General features: G+C 37.3%; 2 protein-coding genes across 2 annotated transcripts; both read right to left on the bottom strand.

Moving 5' to 3' along the window:
- Positions 1–5039: 5039 nt before the first annotated feature.
- LOC144444284 (monocarboxylate transporter 12-like) lies at positions 5040–13741 on the bottom strand. Its single transcript, XM_078133698.1, has 6 exons — positions 13567–13741; positions 11916–12101; positions 9902–10479; positions 6735–6939; positions 5782–5946; positions 5040–5260 (listed from the first exon to the last, which is right to left on the bottom strand). The coding sequence occupies exons 1-6, from the start codon at positions 13739–13741 to the stop codon at positions 5040–5042; spliced, it is 1530 nt and encodes a 509-aa protein (XP_077989824.1).
- A 2971-nt stretch (positions 13742–16712) lies between these two features.
- On the bottom strand, positions 16713–22917 carry LOC144444285 (monocarboxylate transporter 12-like). Its single transcript, XM_078133699.1, has 5 exons — positions 22749–22917; positions 22082–22267; positions 20594–21097; positions 17766–17930; positions 16713–16924 (listed from the first exon to the last, which is right to left on the bottom strand). Exons 1-5 carry the CDS (start codon positions 22915–22917, stop codon positions 16713–16715), a joined length of 1236 nt encoding a protein of 411 aa, XP_077989825.1.
- Between the last annotated feature and the right edge of the window lie 2097 nt (positions 22918–25014).

A 25014-nucleotide genomic window follows, 5' to 3' on the forward strand; every position in this document is an offset into this window, starting at 1 on the left:
ACCTGTGAGAAAACTGATGGCGTCACAGACATCAATAAAGCGGGACCTACATGCTAAAAACTGACGTCATGCTAAGACCTATCTGTGTAAAAGATGACGTTCACAGCTAGACCTATCGATATCGGCGCAAAAGATGACGTCAGTAAAACTAGACCTATCAGTGCCAAAGATGACGTCAGCAAAGCTAGACCCATCTGTACAAAAGATGACGTCAGCAAAAGTAGACATATCTGTGCACAAAGTAATGACGTAGTAAAGCGAGACATACCTGAGCAAGAAAATCCGATGTCTCCAGTATCCATTCACAGAAGGCATTGCTATCGTATCTGACACTGTTGTCAGGGTCAAAGTTCATAGAAGTAAAAGTTCCTTCGAATCCGAGATAATGCTTGTCATTGCCACATCCCGAATCTGTGACAAAAGAAGAGTTCCGTCAAAAGTCAAACTTAAACCTAACCTAACCCACACTCTCTAGACAGACAGTTATCCCAGGAGTGAACATTTAAAGTGGAGGAAAATTGCATTTTCATTAATTACACTACTAAAGTAATTATGATTAGTTTATTTACATAGTTCGGTTTCTGAAAATAGAAGAAGTCCAAAAGAAAAGTAACTGTCCCCAACTATCAGCTATAGATAACTCAACTGCTACATAACAGAATCGAAGAACCCAGAAATTCAAGATGGCTGATAGCAATTACAAACCATATGCCTCATTAGAATACTATTATGAGGTTTCAATTTGCCATTCTTATCAATATCAAGATCAAAGAAAAAAATACATCCACTTCAAATGAACGTAGAACACGACCTCGTCCAGGCAATCATCTTCATTAGGTGTAGATCTTGAAATATTTGTGTGATAATCAAACGCTGAAATCCTACGATATAATATCTTAGACATGCAAGAAATAGTTTGATTTTGACTATCCGACATCAAAGTCAAAGGAAAGGAAACGACTGAATTGGATTAACACTTGGCACAGCATGTTGGAAGTACAGAGACTTAATTCATTTGATAATTTGATAAGCACAGTTGTATGTGTGGCTTCTTTACATTTGCTTTACATAATATTTCACGTTCACAAACAAATAAGAAGTTCCCTTGGCATTTCATGTGCACATAAAGAGGTCATAAAACTATTCTTATCAAAGCATGATAGAAATGTAAAGACAAGTCTCTGCTGTTCTATTCCAGACAGCTGCTGTACTGTGCCAAGTGTTAATAATCAATTGTTTACTTCCCTTATCTGTGACATGTTCCGGTCGTCCACTGTGTGATGTAGTAGTTGTAGATGAGATGAGAGATGTTGTGGCTCCACTTGGCAAGATGTAGATAATAACTAGAATACCGTACAGTACGTTATAGTTCGCACTATTACAGCCTGTTTACATAGACCATTTACAGTAGCCATACGGAATACTTAGTTTTCCTACTTTGTAAAAAAAATAGGAGTATGTGAAACAACATATGCTAAGTCCTTGTTCGTCACTCCATAAATTGTAACTCAAGATTTTGTCGCAACGTGACAAGATTGCACTACAATGGAGTTAGGGGGAGGGGTCGAACCCAGACTAAAGGCAGAGCCGCATAATTGGCTAACCGCTTGGTCATCACCGAACAACCCTGATGTCAAATGTATGATATGATAAACCCAATATTGTGTCAGATATATACTGTATACTATACGTTATTACCTCCTGGGTCTATCTGTCCCAAAGAAGCCGTGGCCAGCACTAGAAGAATAAAGACACGCATGGTTGACAATCTACTGTCGCTCACCAAACGAATGTCTTTTACAGTAAATGTATCACACTCTATGTAAAATGACGAACTGTTGAAAACCGTGTGAATATGACTTATGTCATCATCTGTTTATGATGACTATGGCTGATTTTACTTCGGTACGTGTCATATGTAAATACATTATGTATCTATTTCTGGATTAGTTTAACATGGTCTGCAGATCTGGCCAAATGCATAGACAATCTAACTTTTAATGTATAATTGCCCCCCAGGGGTGGGGGAGTGTTATTACAATGGGCTCTGTCCGTCCGTAATGTCATTTCTCAGACATGCACTATCCGATTTTTTGTCAAACCTAACACAAAAGGTGACAGATCATAATGGGATGTATGCATGTCAATATGTTTTTAATATATGCAAATTTGATCGCATGGCAGCCATATTTGGAATTACAAATCATTCTTTTACCACAAAACTCAAAATCTATAATTCAAGTGTCTACCCCGATATTATGAGATACAAATTATTTTTGGAGACCATGAGCTTTGACCTTCGGGGTCAAATATTAATATCAAGCCAATTCCTACCTATTACAGACACTTTATAATGTTCACATATTGCCAATTTCTTTTAAATCATGTTTACAAGTAATATTAAAGAAAGGAACTATAAACATATATTGTTGGTGCTCATATCACTTTTACAGAATGGCAGACATATTTGTAGTTAATAAACTCATTATTTACTGCATAACTCGAAAACGGTAGCGAGTCCAATCAAGTGTCTACCCCATGTTATCAGATCCGATCTGTCTTTTTGACCTTGACCTTCAGGCCTTATTATCAAAGCCAAGTCAATTCCTGCCTATCACAGACGTTGTAGTATTTAGTTGCTGTATTATTTGATTGTGTTGCAAATTTCAACCCTTAGTTTTTCCCTTTTTTTTCAACGACAGTTGGTCAAAATAATATGAAATAATTGTATTGAGTTGTTCCATAATACAGCAGAAAGCGAGGTTTCAGCTAAAGACACAAACTTAAACTGTTGATCTATTGAGCGTAGGAGACTGTCTTTGCTTATATCCACATTAGGGTGGCATTTGAACCATTTCTGATGACTTCCTAGTCTAGACTTCTAAGTTGGTACAGTATGTATTAAAAACTTCATTACTGATACCAGTCTAGTCAAGACAGTTACTAAAGGTGTTAAATTGTGGCGCTTTCCTGTAGTGAATGAAGCGCAAAGGGTGCATGTCAGTAGTAATCCATCACAAACGTTTTTGACCTTTCTAACGTTTCTAGGACTGCACTGATATGCAAATGTCCAACCAGGACTCCACCTCCAGTCTGTTTAAACTAAAATCTTGTGGGGACGCGACAACGTCAATGGGGGCACAGATATATGTGTTCAAACAACTGTCTTGATTAGACTGGTATTAGTAATGAAGTTTTTAATACGTAATACTGTGCCAGTTTAGAACTCTAGACTAATGACTTCCATAATCTTGCAGAGTATAAGTTTGGGGGACTTCCGATGTTTACACTATTTGGATTTCAGATTGATTAAAAACGTATAAGGACGGCACAGCTGTTACCTAATAGTTGAATCTTTGCATCGAAGAATAACAGCTTTAGTTTTGCATCTATCTTGGTAAGCCGAAAACCTGGTGTCCAGAGTAATAACAAGTTACAATAAAACATACATATCATGATTTTACAGATAGATTAATTCATTGAGTTGGCAACCATAGGAAATTCGAAAGGATAGTGATCAAAGCAAAGTAAACTGGAGTAAAAATCCAACACTGCAAACACTGCATGGATTCAGCATACTTGAAATCACTCAGTACTTTATTGAATTGTTAAGAATCTTCTCAAGTTACAATTATTTGATAACCCAATTGAAAATCTGAGAACAAATTAAAAACAAGAAAAGAATATACAGTAAACGCATCGTGTTATGCTTATATATGACAAAGTATTACATACATTTTAGCTCCTCATAATAATTTTCAAGAGTTAGAAATTCTAAATAAATATATTTTCCTAAATATATCGATATCTAAAATATATAATTTCATTTATCAATACGAATATAGAGCTGTTTTTAGAGAAATGGTCCTTTAGGAGCTGAAACACTAATATTAAGTAATTAAGTAAAGAATATCTTCTCTTCTCGTATTTATACCGTAACAACCATAATGTGTTCCACTGTTGTCTTATTTTAGCTGTCACAGTTCTTGGATGATTAATATAATATTCAAACTACTACTTATATTATATCACAGGTAAGCGCTTTTATAAGCGTTTGAACTGAAAATAAGAAATGTATACATTGGTCGTTCTACGTCACAAAAACGTGGGTCTACGTTGTTGGTTTTACGGTATATATCCCCTTTCAGTATCTGTCTGCTCCTGTTTTATATTTCGTGTCTGTCGACGCCTCTAAGATAACTAATAGTGTTGTTAATAGTGCGAGCCTGTGTGAATACTCAATAGAGTCAACAGGATACGTTTGGAGTATTTTGTGAGGACATATCTAATATTGAAAATATACTTTGTTTTATTTTGTGTTGTTTTGTTTTTTTGGTTTGTTGTTCTATTATTATTCTGCAACTATGTTGCATAGATTTTTTTTTACACTTACTCGTTATCTTGTTAATGAACAAATTCCGAATTAAAAAAATCCTATCAATGAAATCACTTCATTGTGATGTGGTTTCACACCAGGTCTTTAGATTATAGATTTACTGCTTATGAGTCCCGTTCACAATATTAACGGTTTTTACATACATTAGCTGACACTTTAAAGGTGCAAAGCTAAAGCAAGTCTGTGTTTGTAACTCCTTGCATCGCAAAAAGCTTTTAAAATAAAAGTGTAATAAGATTGTTATTGTATGAACAATAAAAAATATTTTTACAATTTTTGTTAAAGCTATTAATCTTTTGCAATTTATTGACTCACAAACACAGACTTGAAATATGTTGTTTCATATTGATTTTTCAAGTAAAAAGCCATGATAAAATTGTTTTTAAGTAAAAATCTAAAATAAATTAACCAATCCCCATCGATCCATACATGGCCACTTTAAGAGTGGTAGCACACTTGCTAACACAGACGTCTATGGTGTTAACATTTGATGGCTAACAAGTTTGAGGACACCTTCATTGCGTGATAGTGTCCCGTTATCTGAGACCATGTTTGAAACAATGGTAATGAAACCAAGAGGAGTATAATAACATTGAACCTCCGAGAAAAATGTTATTTTCAGGTATTTTGGATTCAATGTTTTTCAAAAAGCTGTCAGACATTCTGCAACATGTAATACTTCTGCCATCTCTTCTATGTTTGGTTCCTTATTCACAATGGTGTCATATGTCCTTTTCTGGTGTCTTCTTTGAACAAATTTATGAACCACTGGTATGAACAATGCCACAATAGCCCCTACTACCAGGGCTACACCAGAGAGCCAGAAAGCGCCATCATAGATCCCAGAGGTATCGCGCATCCATCCTATATAATACACAAAAATGAAATTATACACATGGTTTTACAATTATTTTCATTACTATTACATGCTTATGAGTGATCTTTCCTGAATAAAACTATGCTGAGCCTTAGGTAGGTGCATGTATGTATGTATGTATGTATGTATGTATGTATGTATGTATGTATGTATGTATGTATGTATGTATGTATGTATGTATATGTGTGTATGTATGTATGTACATACGCACGCGCGCACACACACACACACACACACACATATATATGCACGTACGTACGTACATACACATGTATCTATGCGTGTGTGTCTCTGCGTATGTGTGAAGGAAGGTAGGTAGGTAGTAGGCAGACAGGCAGGCAGGTGCATTGGTAGGTAGGTAGGTAGGTAGGTAGGTAGGTAGGTTGTTCAGTAATTTCCGTATATGCATGTCTCTAGGCAAGTGCACGTGGGTACGCGCGTCTGTCTGTCTCTGTCTGTCTGTCTGTCTGTCTTTGTCTGGTCTGTGTGTACTACAACATCTACGTACCTGATAACGGGCCAGCAAATAGTATAACAATACCCTGTACTTGGATAGTGACTGATAGTCCGTGTCCCATCCTTTTGGCACCCAGAAACTCTGCCACAACTACAGGAACCAATATAATATAGCCTCCAAGACCTATACCGAATAGTATGACGTACACTACTTGGGCTATTGTAAAATATAAATCAAATTGATTAACTCCATCTATCTAGCAATCATTCAATCATACAATTGTCAAAAAAGCATTGTCAAATTTTATCCCCAGTAATTAAGAGGCAAAGTTCGATAGCAAAATTGCATGCATCATCTACAAGTCAGACGGACAGACAAATAGACAGGCAGTTTACCTTGCAGAAAATACTCCGAGAATGTTTCAAAGCAACCTCGTAAGTAATAATTGCAGTGTCACTGACATACACTTGTCACATTATGTTAAATCGATCCATTGGTAGGCTGATTGTAAACTGTTTGAAAATAGAAAATGGTAATAATGACTGATGTCGACAACAACTGCAAATTAACCAATGAGGTGTTGCTGCTGCTGTTGTTGTTGTTGTTGTTGTTGTTGTTGTTGTTGTTGTTGTTGTTGTTGGTGGTGGTGGTGGTAGTGGTGGTGGTGTGTGTGTGTTTCAGTTGCTGACCTCGTATTACAGTACACTTATCACAATGCACAAAATGTAAATAAATAAGATATTAAGAAAGATTTGTTATAAAAGTCTTTTTGTTTGTTTGGTTTTTTGTTTGTTTGTTTGTTTGCTTGTTTTGTTTGTTAAAGTATTTGTGACAGAGTTACTGTCAAGCTGCCTGCAACTCCTAGAAAGTCAAATCATGATTTCCACCAGCAGTCATTTGCAAATGATGGTATGGGACCTGTCGTCCGTGGACAGTACACCGTTATTCGGCGTCACATATGTAAATCTCTTTTTTTTATTTTGATATTAATTCTAACTGATTACCTTCAAAATGTCTTGTGTAAGTGCTGACAATCGTTGACACCCCACAAATTGCCATGGCGACAACATAGATTGTGTATGCTTGCACGTTTTGTAAATTAGCCATGGCACCAACAACAGGTCTGCCAACCAACTGGGAAAGGCCCATTACTGCTGGTATCAAGGAACTCAATGATGTCGATGTACCAAAGTCAATTGCACGCCTTGACTGTAAAAAAAATTGTTATTTAATTGAGTATACACTATGGGCAGAAATGAGTGAATTGGGGCGAGGGGGGGGGGGGCTAATGAAATATCTACTGACCGATTTCAAAAATCGCAAGAGCGATGTCATCAATGAATTAATACCATGTTGGCCAGCATGCAATATTTCTACATAAACGTTTGGGTGTACACGTTTTATTCATTTATGTATTACATTCCCTCTGGTGAACAAATCCCTCATCATTCATAGTATTCAATGTCGGAGGTGAGGCTAGACTAGCTGAAAGCTATTTCACGACTCCCATATTACCTTCGCTTTTTTGTCACCATTTCCTCCTTTTCAGTTTGGTTTATAATAATTCATATTAGGGTAAATCAATCACTTATATATATATATATATATATATATATATATATATATATATATATATATATATATATATATATATATATATATATATATATATATATATATATATATATATATAACTCGGTGAGTATCAATCTGCTAAGACAGTGCTGTATACCGCAGTGGCAGAGCGTAATAGTTTTGGTAGTACTGGAACTCTTTCTTGGGTGTAACTCGGAGTTTCACGCATATTGCGATCATCAGACACTCTGAGGCCTACTCTCTGGGTGTGCTGTATATATAGAGTGTAGACAATAGAAATACCATCACTATTGTCTGTGTCGGTGGGTAGGTGTTGTATGTGTGGAGGTGTTGGTTGTTATTGTGTGGGTTATTGGGTGCGGACAAGTAAGTGTTGGCGGGTTGTTACATGTTGGGCTTTGATGTTCCGTTAGTTAACGGGTTTAGTTTAGGTGATAGATGCTCTATTGAAGTTGGACAAATAAAACTTATTCTCGTGTCGGCATTTGGATATCAACTCAGTTCTTTTGTTTAATGTGGAGCTTTTGTCTGCTTTAATAATAGTTAGTTTTTCGGTTAAACACAGGTTGCATCGTTTTGTTTTATTGGTGTATGCTTGGGCTTTCTTGCTGATGGACCAGGATACGGAAAAAGGCTCATTGTTTTTTTTCAGTTTCCAAATGTGTTTTGATAGTTCTGTGCTGTTTTCGTGTTTTTCATGTTTGAATGACTGTTTGTGGTTGGCGTATCTCTGTTTGAAGTTGTTCTCTGTTAGACCGATATATACTTTTGTTTGTTTTCCGTGGACGGTGGCTTGGTATACGATGTTTTCCGTTTGGCATTCGCCGTTCAGAGGGCAGGTGTCTTTCTGTCTGCAATTACAGGGTTTTTGAGTGGGTTTAGTTTCGCTGTTGGAGATGGTGGCGTTATGCGCTTTGATTATGGTAGCCATGTTTGGCATGCAGCTATAACTGACTTTGACATTGTTTCTGTTGAATATTTTGTGTAACTTAGAGTCTGCTGGGAAATGTTTTGTGATTAGGTTGAGGAATCGTTTGCCTACATTGGTGGATACGTTTTTGCTGTATGGTGGGTTAAACCAGATGGTGTTTCTATTTCTGTTTTTCTTGTTTTTCTGCGTCGGGGTGCTGGTGTACGTGATGTTCTCTTTGTGGCCGCTGGTTTTTAGTGCATTTTGGTACAGTGGGGCTGCCTGGTTGAAGATGTGTTCGTCGGATGATATGTCGGAAATTCTACGGCCGATGGCTGACGGTATGTTCTTGATGATGCTGGGTGGGTGGTTAGACTGCGTGTGTATGTACATGGGGTTGTCGTTGGGTTTCCTGTAAGGGTAATATTTACCGTTGTTGAGGTTGAGCGTTATGTCTAGAAAGTTGACGGTTTTCAGATTGGTGAGTATGGTTATTTTTAACCCCATGGCTTTGAAGGTTTTAGTTATGTCTTTTCTGATACTTTCTGATTTACTTCCGGTGATGTTCTTGAAGGCGGCGAGTCCGTCGTCCCTATATAGACCTATGTTTTCTTTACCGTATTTTTTGGCTAATTTGTGTAGCATGAATATTCCGACCAGTTCGCATATTTCGGCCCCGTCGTTGCTTCCCATTGTGACGTCAAATGATCCATTGCTATTCTTTTTTACCCATGGTTTGGTTTTATCAAAGAGGAGAGATTTCCGCGCGTGCATGATAATTTGTTTGTCTTCATCTGATATGGTGGTGTATTGGCCGGCAAATTTGAGGGATTCTAAAAACAATTTTTCGGTTATGGATGGGTAAAAGTCGCATATGTCGAAGCTCCCCCAGGCACTTCATGTACACATAAAGAGGCCATAAACCTGTGTTCTTATCAAACTATGGTTTGTAATACAAATCTTTTATGTTCCAACATGCTGTGTTGAGTGTTATTAATCCAATTCATCATTTCTTTACTTTCCCTGTTTGCAACAGGTTTAATTTGTGCATGGTCTGATGTCGATTGTGCCATCTTTGTGCCAGGTTTGATTAGAATCGGATATTGCATGTCAGAAAAACGACGTATTACGGATGCACACACACACACACACACCACCACCACCACCACCACCACCACCACCACCACTACCGGCGAATGGACGGACAGACGGACGGACGGACGGAGCCCATTTTAGAGTTCCCTTCAGGGGACTAACCTCACTCACATTTACTAGGTAATCTGCTCATTAGTCATGTGACTCCCCTCTTCGTTGTTCTGACATGCGTGATACGTTTATTGATAGTGTTCATTGACAGCTTGCAGAAGATGGGCAAGTCATATCAAAACATTTAATTTACTGAAAACATTTCTCTAGGGATTGGAAATAAGGTCGACTCGGACATTTCCACCCGTACCCACTCATCGAGTCGTAAGTATCGTTCCATCCACCTACCCACCTACCCAACTACCCACCCATTCGGCCACTCCACCACCCACCCTAGTTCACTATTTTCTCCGGGCATATATGCAAATTTCACATATATATCTACCTGTCCAGCAAAACTTCAAGAGTCTCATCAAATCATTAGAATTTGTGAGATAGTTTGAAAATAGCTATACTCACGATGTGAACGGTGACAATACCATGACCAACACCCTGGCAGATCGCTGTGACAAGTATAAGCTGAAATACTGGTTCCTTAAAGAGTGATACATCATATAGTGATCCCATAAACGATTTCACTCCAGCAAGACAGTTTGATTTCTTTTGTTGGTTTTGAGTTCGACTGTCAACTTCAGCTTTAGTCCTCGTAATTTTTTCAATACAACTCCCATTTTCGATATGATTGTACGTATCCCCATTGACGTTGACAAAATCACTCGTTTCTTCGACTCGCTTCTTATGTCTGACAAGATTTCCGTTTGTAGTAATCGAGCTGCGTTGATTATCAGCAGAGACTTTCTCTTTATATGGTCTCAAGAGGGCGCCAGCAACACAAACGTGAGCTGCTATGGCAGATAATATCACCATCGATCCTCTCCATCCATACACTTCAACAAAAAACTGAGTAACGAGTGACAATGTAAACTGTCCTGCACCGGTCCCGGCCATGGCTATCCCAACTGCTATTGATAAACGTTTCTTGAAATACATACCTATCATATCAACTGACGGTACAACAGTCAATCCTAGACTAGCACCTATATACAAAGAGTAACGAAAATTCGTCGTCAATGGTTACAGGAAAAGGTTGCAAATTTAACAAGGAGAAGTAAAAATATTTTAAAATATGCAAATGACTAGATGTAATGATTTATGCGTATCGAAACGTGACAACTGTTCTAATATAATGTTCATTATGAACTATGAACAAAACATTTTTTGAACTATGAACAAAACATTTTTACGTAAACCTCGTTTCGTTCTCAGGCTAAGTAACAGGTTAGTTTTGTCTCGTACGAGACTAAGTGTACATACGTCAGTGGTACGCGTGTGTGGGTGTGGTTATGCGTGTGTCTGTCTGTTTGTCTGTCTGTCTGCCTTCCTTTGTGTTTGTTTGTCTGTACTATATGTTTGTGCGAGTATACATGTACGCATAGCAAACATGCACGGACGCACACGTATGTATGTATGTATGTATGTATGTATGTATGTATGTATGTATGTATGTATGTATGTGTGTATGTATGTATGTATGTATGTATGTATGTATGTATGTGTATGTATTGTGTATGTATGTATGTATGTATGTATGTATGTATGTATGTATGTAAGTATGTATGTATGTATGTATGTATGTATGTATGTATGTATGTATGTATGTATGTATGTATGTATGTATGTATGTATGTATGTATGTATGTATGGTGAAGTGAACACTATGAGGGCCATTTTATGAGGCCATTTACTAGTCTAGTCTATCTTGAGATAAGATTCCTCTGCCAATTAGAGTTGAGTATTTACTTTCCCTCCTAAATTGATGTATTTGTGTACATGTAGTTTTATATACTCTTCAGTCTTGAACTAGCAGTAGTACTGTACGGTAGTGTTAGTACAGCTCTGAGAAGAAACCCCACGTTGTGTTACATGTCTCAGAACTGATCCACTTGCTTCTGTTCCGGTATAAGTTTTCTCTAATCTACCCCAGGGAGTATAGTTTACCAATACACTCCCCCACAGTATGTAAAGTCACAAGTGGTTTGATCAAAGCCGGGTTAAACTACAGTAATTCCAAACCCATTACCAAATATTGTAGTGTAAGTTCGATAATAGGTTCTCACAAAATTTGGAGAATGAGATGTAGTTACCATAACAACTAGAGATCACGTGAACGTTTGTCATAGGTGACCAAGAGAAACTCGTTCACTAGCTAGTCACTATGATTTCCTGCAAGGTATTGTGTGTATTCTATTGAAGAATTATGTAAATACTTTACGTACCTGTACATGCTATTTTAATGCAAGTTGGAAATAAAAGAATTTGGTATGCTGCATGTTTGTCCGTCTGACTGACTGACTGATTGATTGATTGATTGATTGATTGATTGATTGATTGATTGATTGATTGATTGATTGATTGATTGATTGATTGATTGATTGATCTTTATGTTTATTTGTAACACGATTTTTGGGCTCACCTGTAACAAAACCGTAGGTAACATAGACTTGCTGCAGAGTTGTCACAAAGGAAGTCGTAAAGAGTCCAACAGAAGCCATCACGCCGCCAAACATCACCGTTTTACGGTGTCCGAACCGTTTTGACAATGCAAGCCCAACTGAACCCATCATAACGAATGCGATTCCATAAATGGAAGCAATAATAGCTGTACAAAAAAAAAATTAAAAAATTAACAAAAAACAGTGCAAATGACGTTGTAGCACAACTGTATACTTTATAAATTATTTTTTTTTAAATGCAATGGTCTCAACAAATCTCAACTCAACGGGTTTCCAAAAGTTCTAACTAATTTTGAAAACCATTTACATATACACCATAAATTGCAAATGTTGATAGGGGCAATAAATTTCATTGGTGGGTCAATTATGTCAATTTTTAGAAAGTTGATGTCCTTGCCTAAGCATCTATGTTGTTAATTTTGGAATATATACCATCATCTGGCTGTTACTATGGGCGTGGTCTTGCTGCTAGGCATATTTGCATACATTTTTTTGAATATTTATTCACTTGCCTACCCATCCCTGTTGTTATCTTTGTAATATACATATTCATTTCACTGTTGCTAAGGGTGTGGTCATGGTTGTTAGAGCCAGTTGTGTCAAAATGTTTTGAACAATAATTGCAGAATAACAGCTCCGGAAACATCCTCACCAAATGTTAGCCCCATTCAGCATGGAGTTTTCGAGAGATATGTTTTTGTCCAAAGTTTAGACCTAATTTGCATACCACTGATGGGATCATCATGGCGTAAATACACCCTCATCTACACATCCCCAGATGCATCACCATTATATTTCAGCTCGATCTGCTATTAGTTTTGGATTTAAAGGTTTTGAACAGATATGCACATTTTAGACCTAATTTGCATATCACTGATTGGATCATCATGTTGTCAACGATTCTTAATCTGCACACACCTAAAAACCTTCCCATCAACTTCCGACCAATAGTTATTGAGTTTAAGATTTTTGACCAAAAGTACTCATATTTACAACCAATTTGAATATCACTGATAGCATCATCATGTTGGGAACAATTCTTAAATTTGCACACCCCTATTATAGAATGTTCAAGGCAGACAAATTAATTATAAACATGAAGGTCAAGAAGACAAAGAAGGCCTCATCTTTTTGTTTTAAATGTTCGAGATTGGAATACCAGTAACATGCATTGTCTTTATTTTGCCAAATCGCTCATGTTGTTCTACTCTACTTTGCATAATCAGGTACCAGTATGTTAATAATTTACATATTCATTTTACGGGTACGTGTTCATATTTTTTTTAATGTTATGAAAAAAGAAACCGTAGAAATATTTCATTAAATTTAGAATTCGCAAATTGTATCTAGAGAATTTTACAACACAAAAAGAAGTGCATATGCTTGAAGACTATTTCTGATGCAGTTTGCATTACTCTTGTCAAATCACTGAGACGATTACATGTCAAAATAACGATTTTCCTTTTCTTAGAAAATTAATGAACGATCGTTTCTTATCTTAGTCCTTATACTGGTAAAATTCATTTGCATGTTTAACACTTGCACACCTTCAAGTTGAATTATGGGTACAACTCTAAGTAAGTAAACAAAAATGAAAACAAAAATTCTTACACGTAGCTGCCTTTGACTCGCCGAACGCATCTAAGAATGCCACATACAGAACTCCAAAGGAATAGAAGCTACCCGCTCCAAAAGCTGTGTTGATGAAAGTGCCGAGGACGATGAACCAGCCCCATCCACCTTCAGGAGGGGTGGTGTCTTTCGAGGTAGTACTGGCGTCAGACATTTTGGTAGATTACGTCACCTAATTGTTGTAAAAGTACAGCATTTATACTAATCTAAATCAAAATGAACTTCCACACAAGCCAGGCGCATGCGTAAATCCAAGTATATAGGTTTTATAATGTATTTAATTATCATTGTTAACGACATCATCGTGACTGGCACATCTATTGTGCTATCGTACCAGACGTACGCATCTACGCATGTCAGTGTACAGTCTGTCTGCGCTAGAGTTGCTAGTTGCATAACACACACAGTTGCAAGGACCTTCGTCATCGATCAGCTGATTACTATTGTGACGTCATACACCACTTTTACTTCATAAAATCGATGGATTTTTGACAGTATTCATAAACACACATAGCATTCTATTTCATCTCCGATTTCGGTCGGTCAACTTACCTAGCTGGCGTCATTTTTCAGCTTATATATAGTTTCAGTATCTGTTCATAAAATCTGGCGTGAACTATGACACGAATTATCGGACGAACACTCTGTTTGTTTGTCAGTTCACAATAAAACGTTGCATTCACGAACGCGTACGTACCCCTATGATATCATGCGTGCACCAATCATTTCATTTCAGCAGTCGTACTCCACGGCATTAGTTTGAAACATCCGCTACGATCATTTCATTAAAATATACAGTCGTATATCACAAAAGGCTGGTCGAATATCATCGTTAAGTCAGTGAACATGTTGTTACGAAATACTAGTACTAGTATGTGGTATACACATTGTCGTTCAAGGTCGATGCGCAAAGAACATTTTTGAAATACACGCGCATGCTTACGTAACCTTGGCTGCGATGCCTACTGTTCGAAACACCAGAAGCTTACCTTATGCATTTATACCAATCTAGAGTATTTTAAAGCGGGACTCTTGTCCGGGGGGGGGGGGGGTATTTTCTAATTGTTCGAGTAGAGGTTACATAATACTATATAAATAAGCGGGAGTTTTGTCAAGTGGTATTTTACATTCGACCAGTATAGTATATGTAAGGTTATTACAGGCTGTATAGAAGCCATTGGACCAAATTGATCTCAAAGTTGACAATCAATCCAACCAGGGTTACATTCTACTCAATCTGATTAAAATCCGATGTAGATGTCGGGTAATCATTCATTGCTATTTTACCTTCGTTATTTTGCCTGAATTGACCTTTGTGGTATATGTTTACGTTTTTAGCCTGATTGCCTCCTCTCGCGATCAGGCTAAAAACGTAAACATGTTCGAATGATTAGCCGACATCTACATCGGATTTTAATCAGATTGCATTCTACTTTGACTCACTTGTTTTACATTTTTATTTAACTGTATTATTTTGTGATTTTGGCATGATCCCACCGCTGCCACTAGTTCCAAATCCTATTGCTATAACATCCCACCACTGCCACCACTGTAAAGTAATATCATAACATATCATTTTGCATGGTATCACGGTATATATTTTATTTTTGGGGTAAAGCAAACTGTTGATTATTTACACAAATTATTTCTTTGTTGCTTGAAAATGAAATTCAGATAATTTATCATGCTCCTCATGAAACCGAAGCTCTAAGAAGGTGTTGTCTTGACACGTGGAAGTATTCAGTAGTTATGTATCTATATCACTGCTACAGGTAAATTTGTTTGGTTTGAGTTTAAAAATTTAGTTCAGTTTACTTTTTGATTAATACAGGATTTATTCGGTTAATTTACACAAATAAATGTGATCACAACATATCATGCTAAGAATTACCACATACTTAATAATTTTTGGTCGAAATTTGTCCAAAATTTTAGTTTCCACTAATGAATAATAATAACAAACCGTAATTTAAAAGTAATTATTATTTTCGATTATTCAGTTTTTAATTGTTGTTGTTCATCAGCTAGGGACTATAATTTCTACAAGGACATCTTTAAGATAATAACAAAACGGCCCAACAGGGCGCGCGTAAATTTTCCCTATATAAAGTTTTACCCGTTTGATTTTCGTGTTGATTGCATTTTAATTTGTAAACATATTTCCATCGAAAAATAACTCATTTTTACGTGTATCCCTTTGTGTCGTAGATACGTCAGTTGGGCAAGTCGCGATACATTTTGCGATCAATCGATACATTGTTATTCTTTAATGAAAATTCACCCTGTTTTCCACTTCCAACATAGCCTTATGCACAAATAAATCTGCAATGCTGTATTCAACTACTGAAGCTGACAAAATGACAAATTATTTGAATTTTTGATCACTGTATAGTAGGATTTCAACGGGATATCGACCAAGTGCACTATCAACATGCACATAATATAGACTGCGCAGACCATGTCCACACAACCGGTAAACCAGCAGTTCAATCTTGTTGACCACACTAATTCCACACACAGTCACTCTGTGCCCTCATATACACCAGAATTCAATGGGATGGGCTAAGAACTAACCCCCTTGATAGGAAAAAAATAGTGACTAGCCACAGTGAAGGATGTCTTGGTTGTATCTTGAATGGTCGCTACAAAACGCAGACCAGGCCAGAGTTTTATTGTTCAGATTCAGTTTCATATTTAGGTCCGAACTTACACCAGTTTAGGATATTTCTTTATGTTCGATTTAGAGTTTAGGTTTGCTTAGATTAGTTTATCTATATTAAAATTGTGAATAAATTTTCTAAAACTGACAACAATTGTCACTAAAGTTATGAATAATTGTTTGGTGTGCCAAAACCTGCTAAACGGTGGCTATATTTGTCTTAGCATTCTAAAATTTGTCATCGTAACTCTGGTAGTATAACACACACAGATTTCATTCAAGTGCCTACCCCTATAGCGAGCTTTGATGTTGACCTTTCTTACAGGGTCACACTTCCTAACTTTCCATGGCTCATTCCTATTAAGTGATACTTTATTGTAGATCAGTAATGCAGTATTATACTCGGTGCCTTGAACCATGAGCAAAATCTTTAAGTGTTTTTATTTCCGTTAATCAGTATATGTCATCAGATGGTAGTCATACATTCTGCAACCAGCAAATCGTTGGTTCCTCCTTGGTTCGGAATTTTGCTCTCCGTGACATCAGACGTTTGGCGTTTCCTTTTCAAAAGTTTATCCACCACTGGTAGAAGCATTGTAACTATGGCCCCTATCACCAAGACTATAGCAGAGAGCCAGAAAGCGCCATCATAGCTTCCAGAGGTATCACGCATCCATCCTAACAATTGTAAACACAGTTCCCAAAAGGGGTTTAATTGTGTGTGTGTGTGTGTGTGTGTGTGTGTGTGTGTGTGTGTGTGTGTGTGTGTGCGTGCGTGTGCGTGCGTGCGAGCGCGCACTCCTGCTGGGTATAAATATTTCGCCGTAAATTTAGCGTATTCCGTAATGTCCATTCCTTATTCAATCTTGGGTACCCATAGTTGCTGTCATCTATTTATATAAAATTTAGGTATGTAGATAGGATGTATACATGATATTAGGAACAAAGGTGGGGTTGCTTTTAATTTAGCTGAATATCTTTATTCTCAAGGGACCCAGAAAGGGGATTTTCAAGAACCTCGACTTGTGCAATTATGAATAAACCCATTATGCATTGTGTTCGTATGTTCCTGTGTGACTTTTGATGATTTGCCCTCTACATATATCGTGATATTATATTATGCTCAAGCCAATATGAACAAAAAATATGGTATATATACTTCAACACAACAACGTGCGTCTATGTCACGACAACTCGTGTCTACGTCACTGGTTCTGCTGTGTTCGAAATATCAGTCAACAAGTTCAAAATTTCCATTACTTTCTCCGATTTTTCTTTGATATTACTGGCGCTGGTATAATTATGTTATTCTCCAATATTTTTCTCCATTCAGCCAGAAAGTACTTTTGACCTAAGGGTGGTCCATACTCGTCTAGCGACTCGTAGTAACAAAGGCCTCTTAGGTCACTCGTATTTTGCCTTGGCTGAACTAAGAAAAATATTGGGGAATAATATCTAAGTATGTTTGCGTATGTGCTGTATATGAACAAGCGGTGATTTTGATGACGCTGTTACGTACCCGAGAGTGGTCCAATGAATAACCCCGTAATGCCTTCTGCTTGTCCAACAGATGACAGTCCATATCCCATCCTTTTTGCACCCAGAAAATATGAGACAACCACGGGGACCATGACTATATATCCACCAAGGCCAATGCCGAACATAATGACATATATCATTTGAGCTGTAGAGCAAGAAACGTATGCAATCGTCAATCTTAAAAACAAATAATTGGCCGGGTGTACACAATTACGATTGCCAATTTTGTTTTGCCCTGACATAATTCATAATTGGCAATCAACATGTTATTCTACCTACCAGGCATTGTCAGATCTTTTCACGAGCTACTTTCTAGTTGAAATGAGGTAAGAATTATTCTAATGATGATGTCTTCTATCAATTGTGAGAAGATAAATACTATCTGAACATTAAAGTACCTTTTCAATTGTACAATTAATAAGCGAATAGTTCTGGCGACTTTTAGCTTACAATAGTTTACAGAAACACAGGCAGACAGACAGACAGACAGACAGACAGACAGACAGACAGACAGTCCGATAGACCATGCCTATACCAACACTTCACGAAACAGAACAATTTTTAAAGATTACCGGTAAAACTCCGTGTGTAAATACTTATAATATTGCTGACACCACAGATTGCCATGGCAAGTGCATACATTGCATAGGATTTGACTTTTGGTGAACTTCCCAAGGCACCCCAGACAGGTCTTCCGAATAATTGAGATAAGCCCATTAAGGCTGGTATAAAGGAACTATAAGTGTTCGATATACCAAACTCACGTGCACGTTTTACCTAAGAGAGGAAAAGAAATAGCGAGAATTGAAGGCCTTCAAGGAAGTCTCTGAATGTTGTTACTGTACATGTACAAAGATGGGGGTAACAAGGGGTTATGTTAGACAGAAATGGGAGTCGTACATATCGATGTCGGTCGTCGTCTGCGAAAACAGCTTTTCTGTAAGAATATGGATTGAGATACTTTATTGGTATCTCGATTATATTACTTTCGAATATGTTTAACAAACCAATTTTTGAGCTGAAATATTGATGGACATGATTCTACATATGCAAAACATAATTAATATATATATATAAAGTAATTTGGAGTGATTTGCTACTCCACCTTGAGGCGGCGGAGGTAATGGTTACAGATCGAGATCTTATAAGAAGGGACATGGGTCGGTTATATTTTGTAGACACTTGAATTTTGTCCCCATCTTTTGATTTACGAAAGGTATTTAGCAAATTTGACCTGGAAGATGAAGGCCGATCGGACGATTGATATTGTCCTGAAACATGTATAACAACCATATCTGTATCATTGATCGCTTTAGCAACACAAGGTTCCATATGCCGAAAACCAATATATTTCCTAGCTGTGGATAGCCTACCTGTAGACTTGAACCACTATAGCTACTATACTATTCCGCTATCCTAACTGACATTTTGAATTTTCGCTCCGTTCCCAAGTCTACCCTGACGACCGTTCGGAGCTAGTATTTTAGCACCGCCCCTACATCTAAATATGGATTCATCATATGTCCGATTTAAATACGTCTAATTATGTATTCCACCAATCACGCTGTATACAGGAATGCCATTTGAGACGAGCTCTAAATGGTCGTCAGAATAGTCTTGGAACTATATAGAGAATATTCAAAAAAAAATCAAAATTCCAATATAGTAGCGACGGTCATTCAAGTCTACAGATAGTTAAGCTGTGATGAACTCAAGTAACATTCCAATCAGATTAAAATCTGACAGTGGCGAAAGCGGCTAGATGTCTTTATTTATCTCTTTTTCCACCGTTTGTTTTGATCCAGGTCAGGTGATCGCCGCCTTCCTACATCTGACCCTGTGTACTAGAAAATGTCCTATAAGATTCGCGCGCGTTTGAGTGGCCAATCAGGGTGAGCCTTATGTTGACGGTTGAGCACACAAGAAATTTAAAAAAAAAATAAAAAAAAAAAATAAAATAAAAACCCGGACAGACAGACGACACGAGCCGTCGGTGGCGGCGCCGTGTCTCCGAACTCTTTTGAAAGAAGCGTGCTGATTATTAAGTCTTAAACGGGAGTTCCTATTACACAGGGTCAGATGTGGGAAGGCAGCAATCACCCTGAACGAAACAAAAGACACAAAACGATGAAAATAGAGGCAAATAAAGACATCTAGCCGCTTTCACCACATCAGATTTTAATCCGATTGGGGACTTTCCAAAGGGACGTACAGTTTCCAGTATTTACAAATAAAATGTTGCATTAGCGCAATGGCATAGGCATAACATTTCAGACACGGTACATCGGATTATGTAGATATTTTTGTATCCTGCCACATAACAGTCTAAAAAATGCCGGGCCAGACATTAATAAATCAAGTTTACCCCTGTATATTTTAAGGAAAACTTGTCATTCTCTGTGATGTAGAAAATGACTTGTTGTATAGACACATGTTTAATACTGAGAATGTATCTTACAGATTCGAAAGAGTCCGCCAAGATTAATAAATTGAAAGATTTTCAGACTTGGGGCCAAATCAATAACTTCATTTTTTCAACTTTGAACTATAGTTTGCTTGTCCATTGTTTTCAAAAACTTAATTGCAAATATCATTATATTGGAATGAGGGAATAGCAATATTATACCAACCTACGGATGGTTTACGGATAGTTTTGGCTAGATGACTTCATACACGCACTCACTCACTCACTCATCACACACGTCTATCATCTTGCGAAACCTTAGGGTATACAATCAACAAGCATTTAAATATGATAATGTATACTTACGATGTGTATGTTTACAATGTTATGACCAAAAGACTGACAGATACCAGTTAGAATCAAAAGGTAGTAAAGTGGTTCCTTGAATAATGATACATCATAAAGTGATCCTAAAAACGACTTTAATCCACATACACAGCCCGATTTGGTTTTCGTTTTCCTTTCGTCGGACTTAGTCTTTGTGGAAGCGTTTGGGCTACTTTTATCTTTCACGTGGTCAAGGATAGCTACGTGTTCTGTAAGTTCGTTATTTATGAAAATATTTTCATTTGAAGGAATAGTTTTGTACTCCTTTGGCTTGGTAGTATTGTCGTTTAAAGGTCTGAAGAGGGCGCCAGCCACACATATGTTCGCTGTCATTGCAGATAGTATCATTAATGTTCCTCGCCATCCATACTTATCTACCAGAATCTGAGTCACTACAGATAAGATAAACTGTCCTGCACCGGCCCCTGCCATAGCTAGTCCAATCGCAAGTGATAACCGTTTTTTGAAATACACGCCAACCATTTCAACGGACGCTATAAGTGCCATTCCTCCACCACATCCTAATTAGATTTTTTTAAAATATAGAAATTGTTATCAAACAGATTGACAGGGTCAGAGGGGAGGCAGACATATGCACAGGTAGAGAAACAGGAACAAACAAACATAGAGACGGATATGTAGATAAGTATACATAATCTCTAGGTATTTTGCATATTAAGTGCTATGTTATCGAGGACGAACGGTTCCCTTAAACGTTCAAAACAATCAAACTCAAAAGTATTTCGAAAATTCTATCAACAGTTTCATTATAATTTGAATTAATTCGACAGCAAATTAACTGCAGTGCAACTATATAACAAATGTACGTTCTTGCGACGTTGTAGACAATGTTTACATACGTTTAGTAGCTGTGTAAAAGGCGATGAGTCAAAATGAGCAATATTTGTTCATTGTGTATTTTGGTAATACATGAATTGAAGAGGAAACCAGGAAGTATAGATGCAGGTTGAATGTGCAATGGTGTTTTCAAAGTTCATCATGATCTACATGGCGTATATAGCGTCGTTGCAATGTTGTTGTTAACGTATTTTGTGCCAGAGACAGAAGGCGAAGTGAAGAGTTTTTGTTCACTTTTTACTTTGATGACCACATCATATATTCGACAATTCACACAAATTATCTAAAGAAGACATTATTTTACAAGTGACTTATTATTTGTAAAACGAAATTTCTGTCATTACAAAATTATGATTTACACATTTGCACCATCGTAATAAACAACTAGTATAAGAAATGTGTGGAGTTCATGTAAACTGTACTTTTATGCCACATCGTGGGAATATGAGGACCTATGGAAATAATAAGTATAGGAATGCACCAATTAGCGATGTTATGTATGTATGTATGTATGTATGTATTTATGTATGTATGTATGTATGTATGTATGTATGTATGTATGTGTGTATGTATGTATGTATGTATGTATGTATGTATGTATGTATGTATGTATGTATGTTTGCTTAGGTAGTGTGTCTCATTCTAACCTGTAATTATGCTGTACGTGAAATACACCTGATAAAGAGATGTTGTAACAGAGGTCGCAAAGAGTCCTACTGACATTATCAGTCCTGCAGCTATCACCGTTTTACGATGGCCAAACTTTCTTGACGATGCTAGACCAACGGGTCCCATCATAACGAATATAAACGCAGACATTGAAGTAACCAAAGCTGAAATTCAATTGTGAAGAATTATCTGACGTGTTTGCTCTTGACAATACAGTGGTAGACACTTGAATGGATTGTCCTTGTATTTCAATACGGTAAATAATGACTTTCAACCACAAATATTGCTGCCATCCACTCAAATTTGACTTCGTCAAATGATTTACATATAACATCTACATCTAATATACGTCACCTTTGTGTCAGGTTTAAATGACATTGGTTATTTGATATTTAAAAAAAATGGTTGTATATTGTGAGGAAAAACATAAACCTGAATGCCTTCCGTAAGGGCAAAGACTCTAGATTTACAATCTTACATACAACTGTTGTCGGGATGCAATATAACATAATATACGATTAGTTATGTTTGAAGTATGTACCAAATTTAATTGAATTTAAAAAGTGCATTCTTAAGATATAGCCTAATTACTGAAAATCATTATTTATGCAAATGACGGAATAAACTTGGAATTAATGTGCTTACATGTAGCGGCTTTGGATTCACCAAACGCATCCAAAAATGCAACATACAGAACTCCAAAGGCATAGTAGCTACCTGGTCCAAATGCTGTCACAATGAAGGTTGCTAGGACAACGAACCATCCCCAGCCACCATCAGGGGGGTTTGCGCTATATTCGCTGATATCAGACATCTAATAAGATTTTTTCACCACTATTATATCAGCAAATTGATTCTGCAAAAAGGACTATTATTTAGTGCACCTCAACGTTCTTTAAAAAAAACTATCGCCCGTGGCCAGCATGACCAAAGAATATTACCCGACACAATTGCCCTTTGCATAGAGTTGTTTCGCCGCTGTTTCGTCGTATATTTTGTGAATGTTTTCCTGTGTTGCGCTCTCGAGATGACAAAGTAGCTACAATGAGACACACCACTGTATTTCTTGCAAAAATCTAATAATTTTTTTAGAAATTAGCTGTCAGTGCACTCGAGATCCTACAAATAATGTTATGTCCAAATTCAATGGTTATCAACAAGTACAATTTGGAAATGCACCATGTAAGGGAAACAGTTCTATATATTATTGGCGAGATATTGGGTCATAAGTTATACGCCCGAGGTGCACGGATATGATCAGCACGACGCGTAGTGGATCCGGAGTGCTTATTTAATCCTTGCAGCGAGGGCATATAATCCAATATCAAGGCTATAATATTTTTATTATGTCACCTGGGAATTCATTTTACACAGCTGTGTGATTTCTTGCATACTTGCATATTTAGTGGTATTTACAAATAAACGCCAAACGGCGAATTTCTAGCTCTCTCTCTCTCTCTCTCTCTCTCTCTCTCTCTCTCTCTCTCTCTCTCTCTCTCTCTCTCTCTCTCTCTCTCTCTCTCTCTCTCTCTCTCTCTCTCTCTCTCTCTCTCTCTCTCTCTCTCTCTCTCTCTCTCTCTCTCTCTCTCTCGTTAAATGGGTTCAGCACTACTGCATATATTTACACTGTTGCTATCTATGCTATTGTGGTAGTGTCTGATGACAACGTGCACTGTTCGAGTGATAGGTCAAGGTATAACTATCACGAGGAGGACATAACCAAATTTAGGTCATACCAAATCCTGTCAACACTATTGAATTACACCTCAATGTAGCGAAAACACATGCCATGTAATGTGAGGTCAGTGTGACATAATCCTTATTAGATATTTTTATATATGCAACAAAGGAAAGGCGATGGAAATCAAAGGGAGAATCGGTCACATATATCGACTGATAAACAGTTACTGTTTTACTAAACGTTACTTATGGTTGTGAGGCTGACCACAAATGGCGATATGGTTTGGTTCGGTTCTGTCATACGACCGACATACAGAAGAGTCGATTTTACTCAAGTATTAGTGTGGTTTTTTTTTACCATGGCTTACCATGGTCCATAGAACGATTCCAGCTACATAATTGAAGTCAAAATACACATGTAAAACATTTAACAGGTTGAGAGACATAAATGCTCGTCAAAACTCGGTACCTTACCTGTTCCGTTATCAACTCAACTCACCTCACCTAGTAAGTCCTCTACAAGCAGTGAATGGTTCATTAGTTTCTGTTGATCAACACGTCAGTATCCATTATGTGTGGTCATAAATTATTCTACATTGTATAGAGGGGGGGGGGGGTTCAATACCAAGTTTGGACAGGGTCTCACGGACAATCGGTTGTCGCTCAGACTACTATTAATATAAATCTATAGTGGTCTGAGGTTGTCAATATTTGTCAAGGTAGCCATGACCTTTTTCTGTCAGAGTACAATGTGCTATTAAAATGATGTATATATATGCACAATAATCCCTGATGTAGACTAGAGGTATGACGTGACCTTCAACCTACGCCAATGACCTAATATAGCTGTAGGTAGCCTTCAGGAACTCAGTAGAAAGTCGAGGGCTAAAAATACAAGGGGGTCGTCACAATTTTACAAACTGGTTCTTGGGTGAGAGCCATAATTTCCTTATTCGGATTTAGTGAAGGGTCAAATTTTACTTTGACTCACATGGCAATTTATACCTTAAGCTTTGCATCATTTTGTGATTTTGGCATCCCATCACTGCCATCGGTTCTGCATCCTACTGCTGCCACGTCAGTTACGGTTAGGGTTTAGGTACCGTAATACCACACGATTGAATCAAATCACAGCTGTAAGTATGTAATGACTCAAAAAATCAGTTATGATGTGAGGAGATCTGGAGGAGTGGGTCACAGGAGAAAAAAACACTGGAACAGTATTGGAAAT

The sequence above is a fragment of the Glandiceps talaboti genome, chromosome 13 (assembly GCF_964340395.1).
Source record: "Glandiceps talaboti chromosome 13, keGlaTala1.1, whole genome shotgun sequence".
Classification (NCBI taxonomy): Eukaryota; Metazoa; Hemichordata; class Enteropneusta; family Spengelidae; genus Glandiceps; species Glandiceps talaboti.

What these genes read in the sequence shown, in the direction of transcription:
- LOC144444285 (XM_078133699.1), bottom strand. Translation starts at nt 22,917, where the DNA reads ATGTCTGATATCAGCGAATATAGCGCAAACCCCCCTGATGGTGGCTGG. An exon ending in TTTGATTCTAACTGGTATCT is followed by an intron (nt 17,931 to 20,593) that starts GTCAGTCTTTTG and finishes CTTGCTCTACAG; the next exon opens with CTCAAATGATATATGTCATT. An exon ending in ATTCATTGGACCACTCTCGG is followed by an intron (nt 16,925 to 17,765) that starts GTACGTAACAGC and finishes TACAATTGTTAG; the next exon opens with GATGGATGCGTGATACCTCT.
- LOC144444284 (XM_078133698.1), bottom strand. Translation starts at nt 13,741, where the DNA reads ATGTCTGACGCCAGTACTACCTCGAAAGACACCACCCCTCCTGAAGGT. An exon ending in GTATTGTCACCGTTCACATC is followed by an intron (nt 6,940 to 9,901) that starts GTGAGTATAGCT and finishes TTTTTTTTACAG; the next exon opens with TCAAGGCGTGCAATTGACTT. An exon ending in ATTTGCTGGCCCGTTATCAG is followed by an intron (nt 5,261 to 5,781) that starts GTACGTAGATGT and finishes TGTATTATATAG; the next exon opens with GATGGATGCGCGATACCTCT.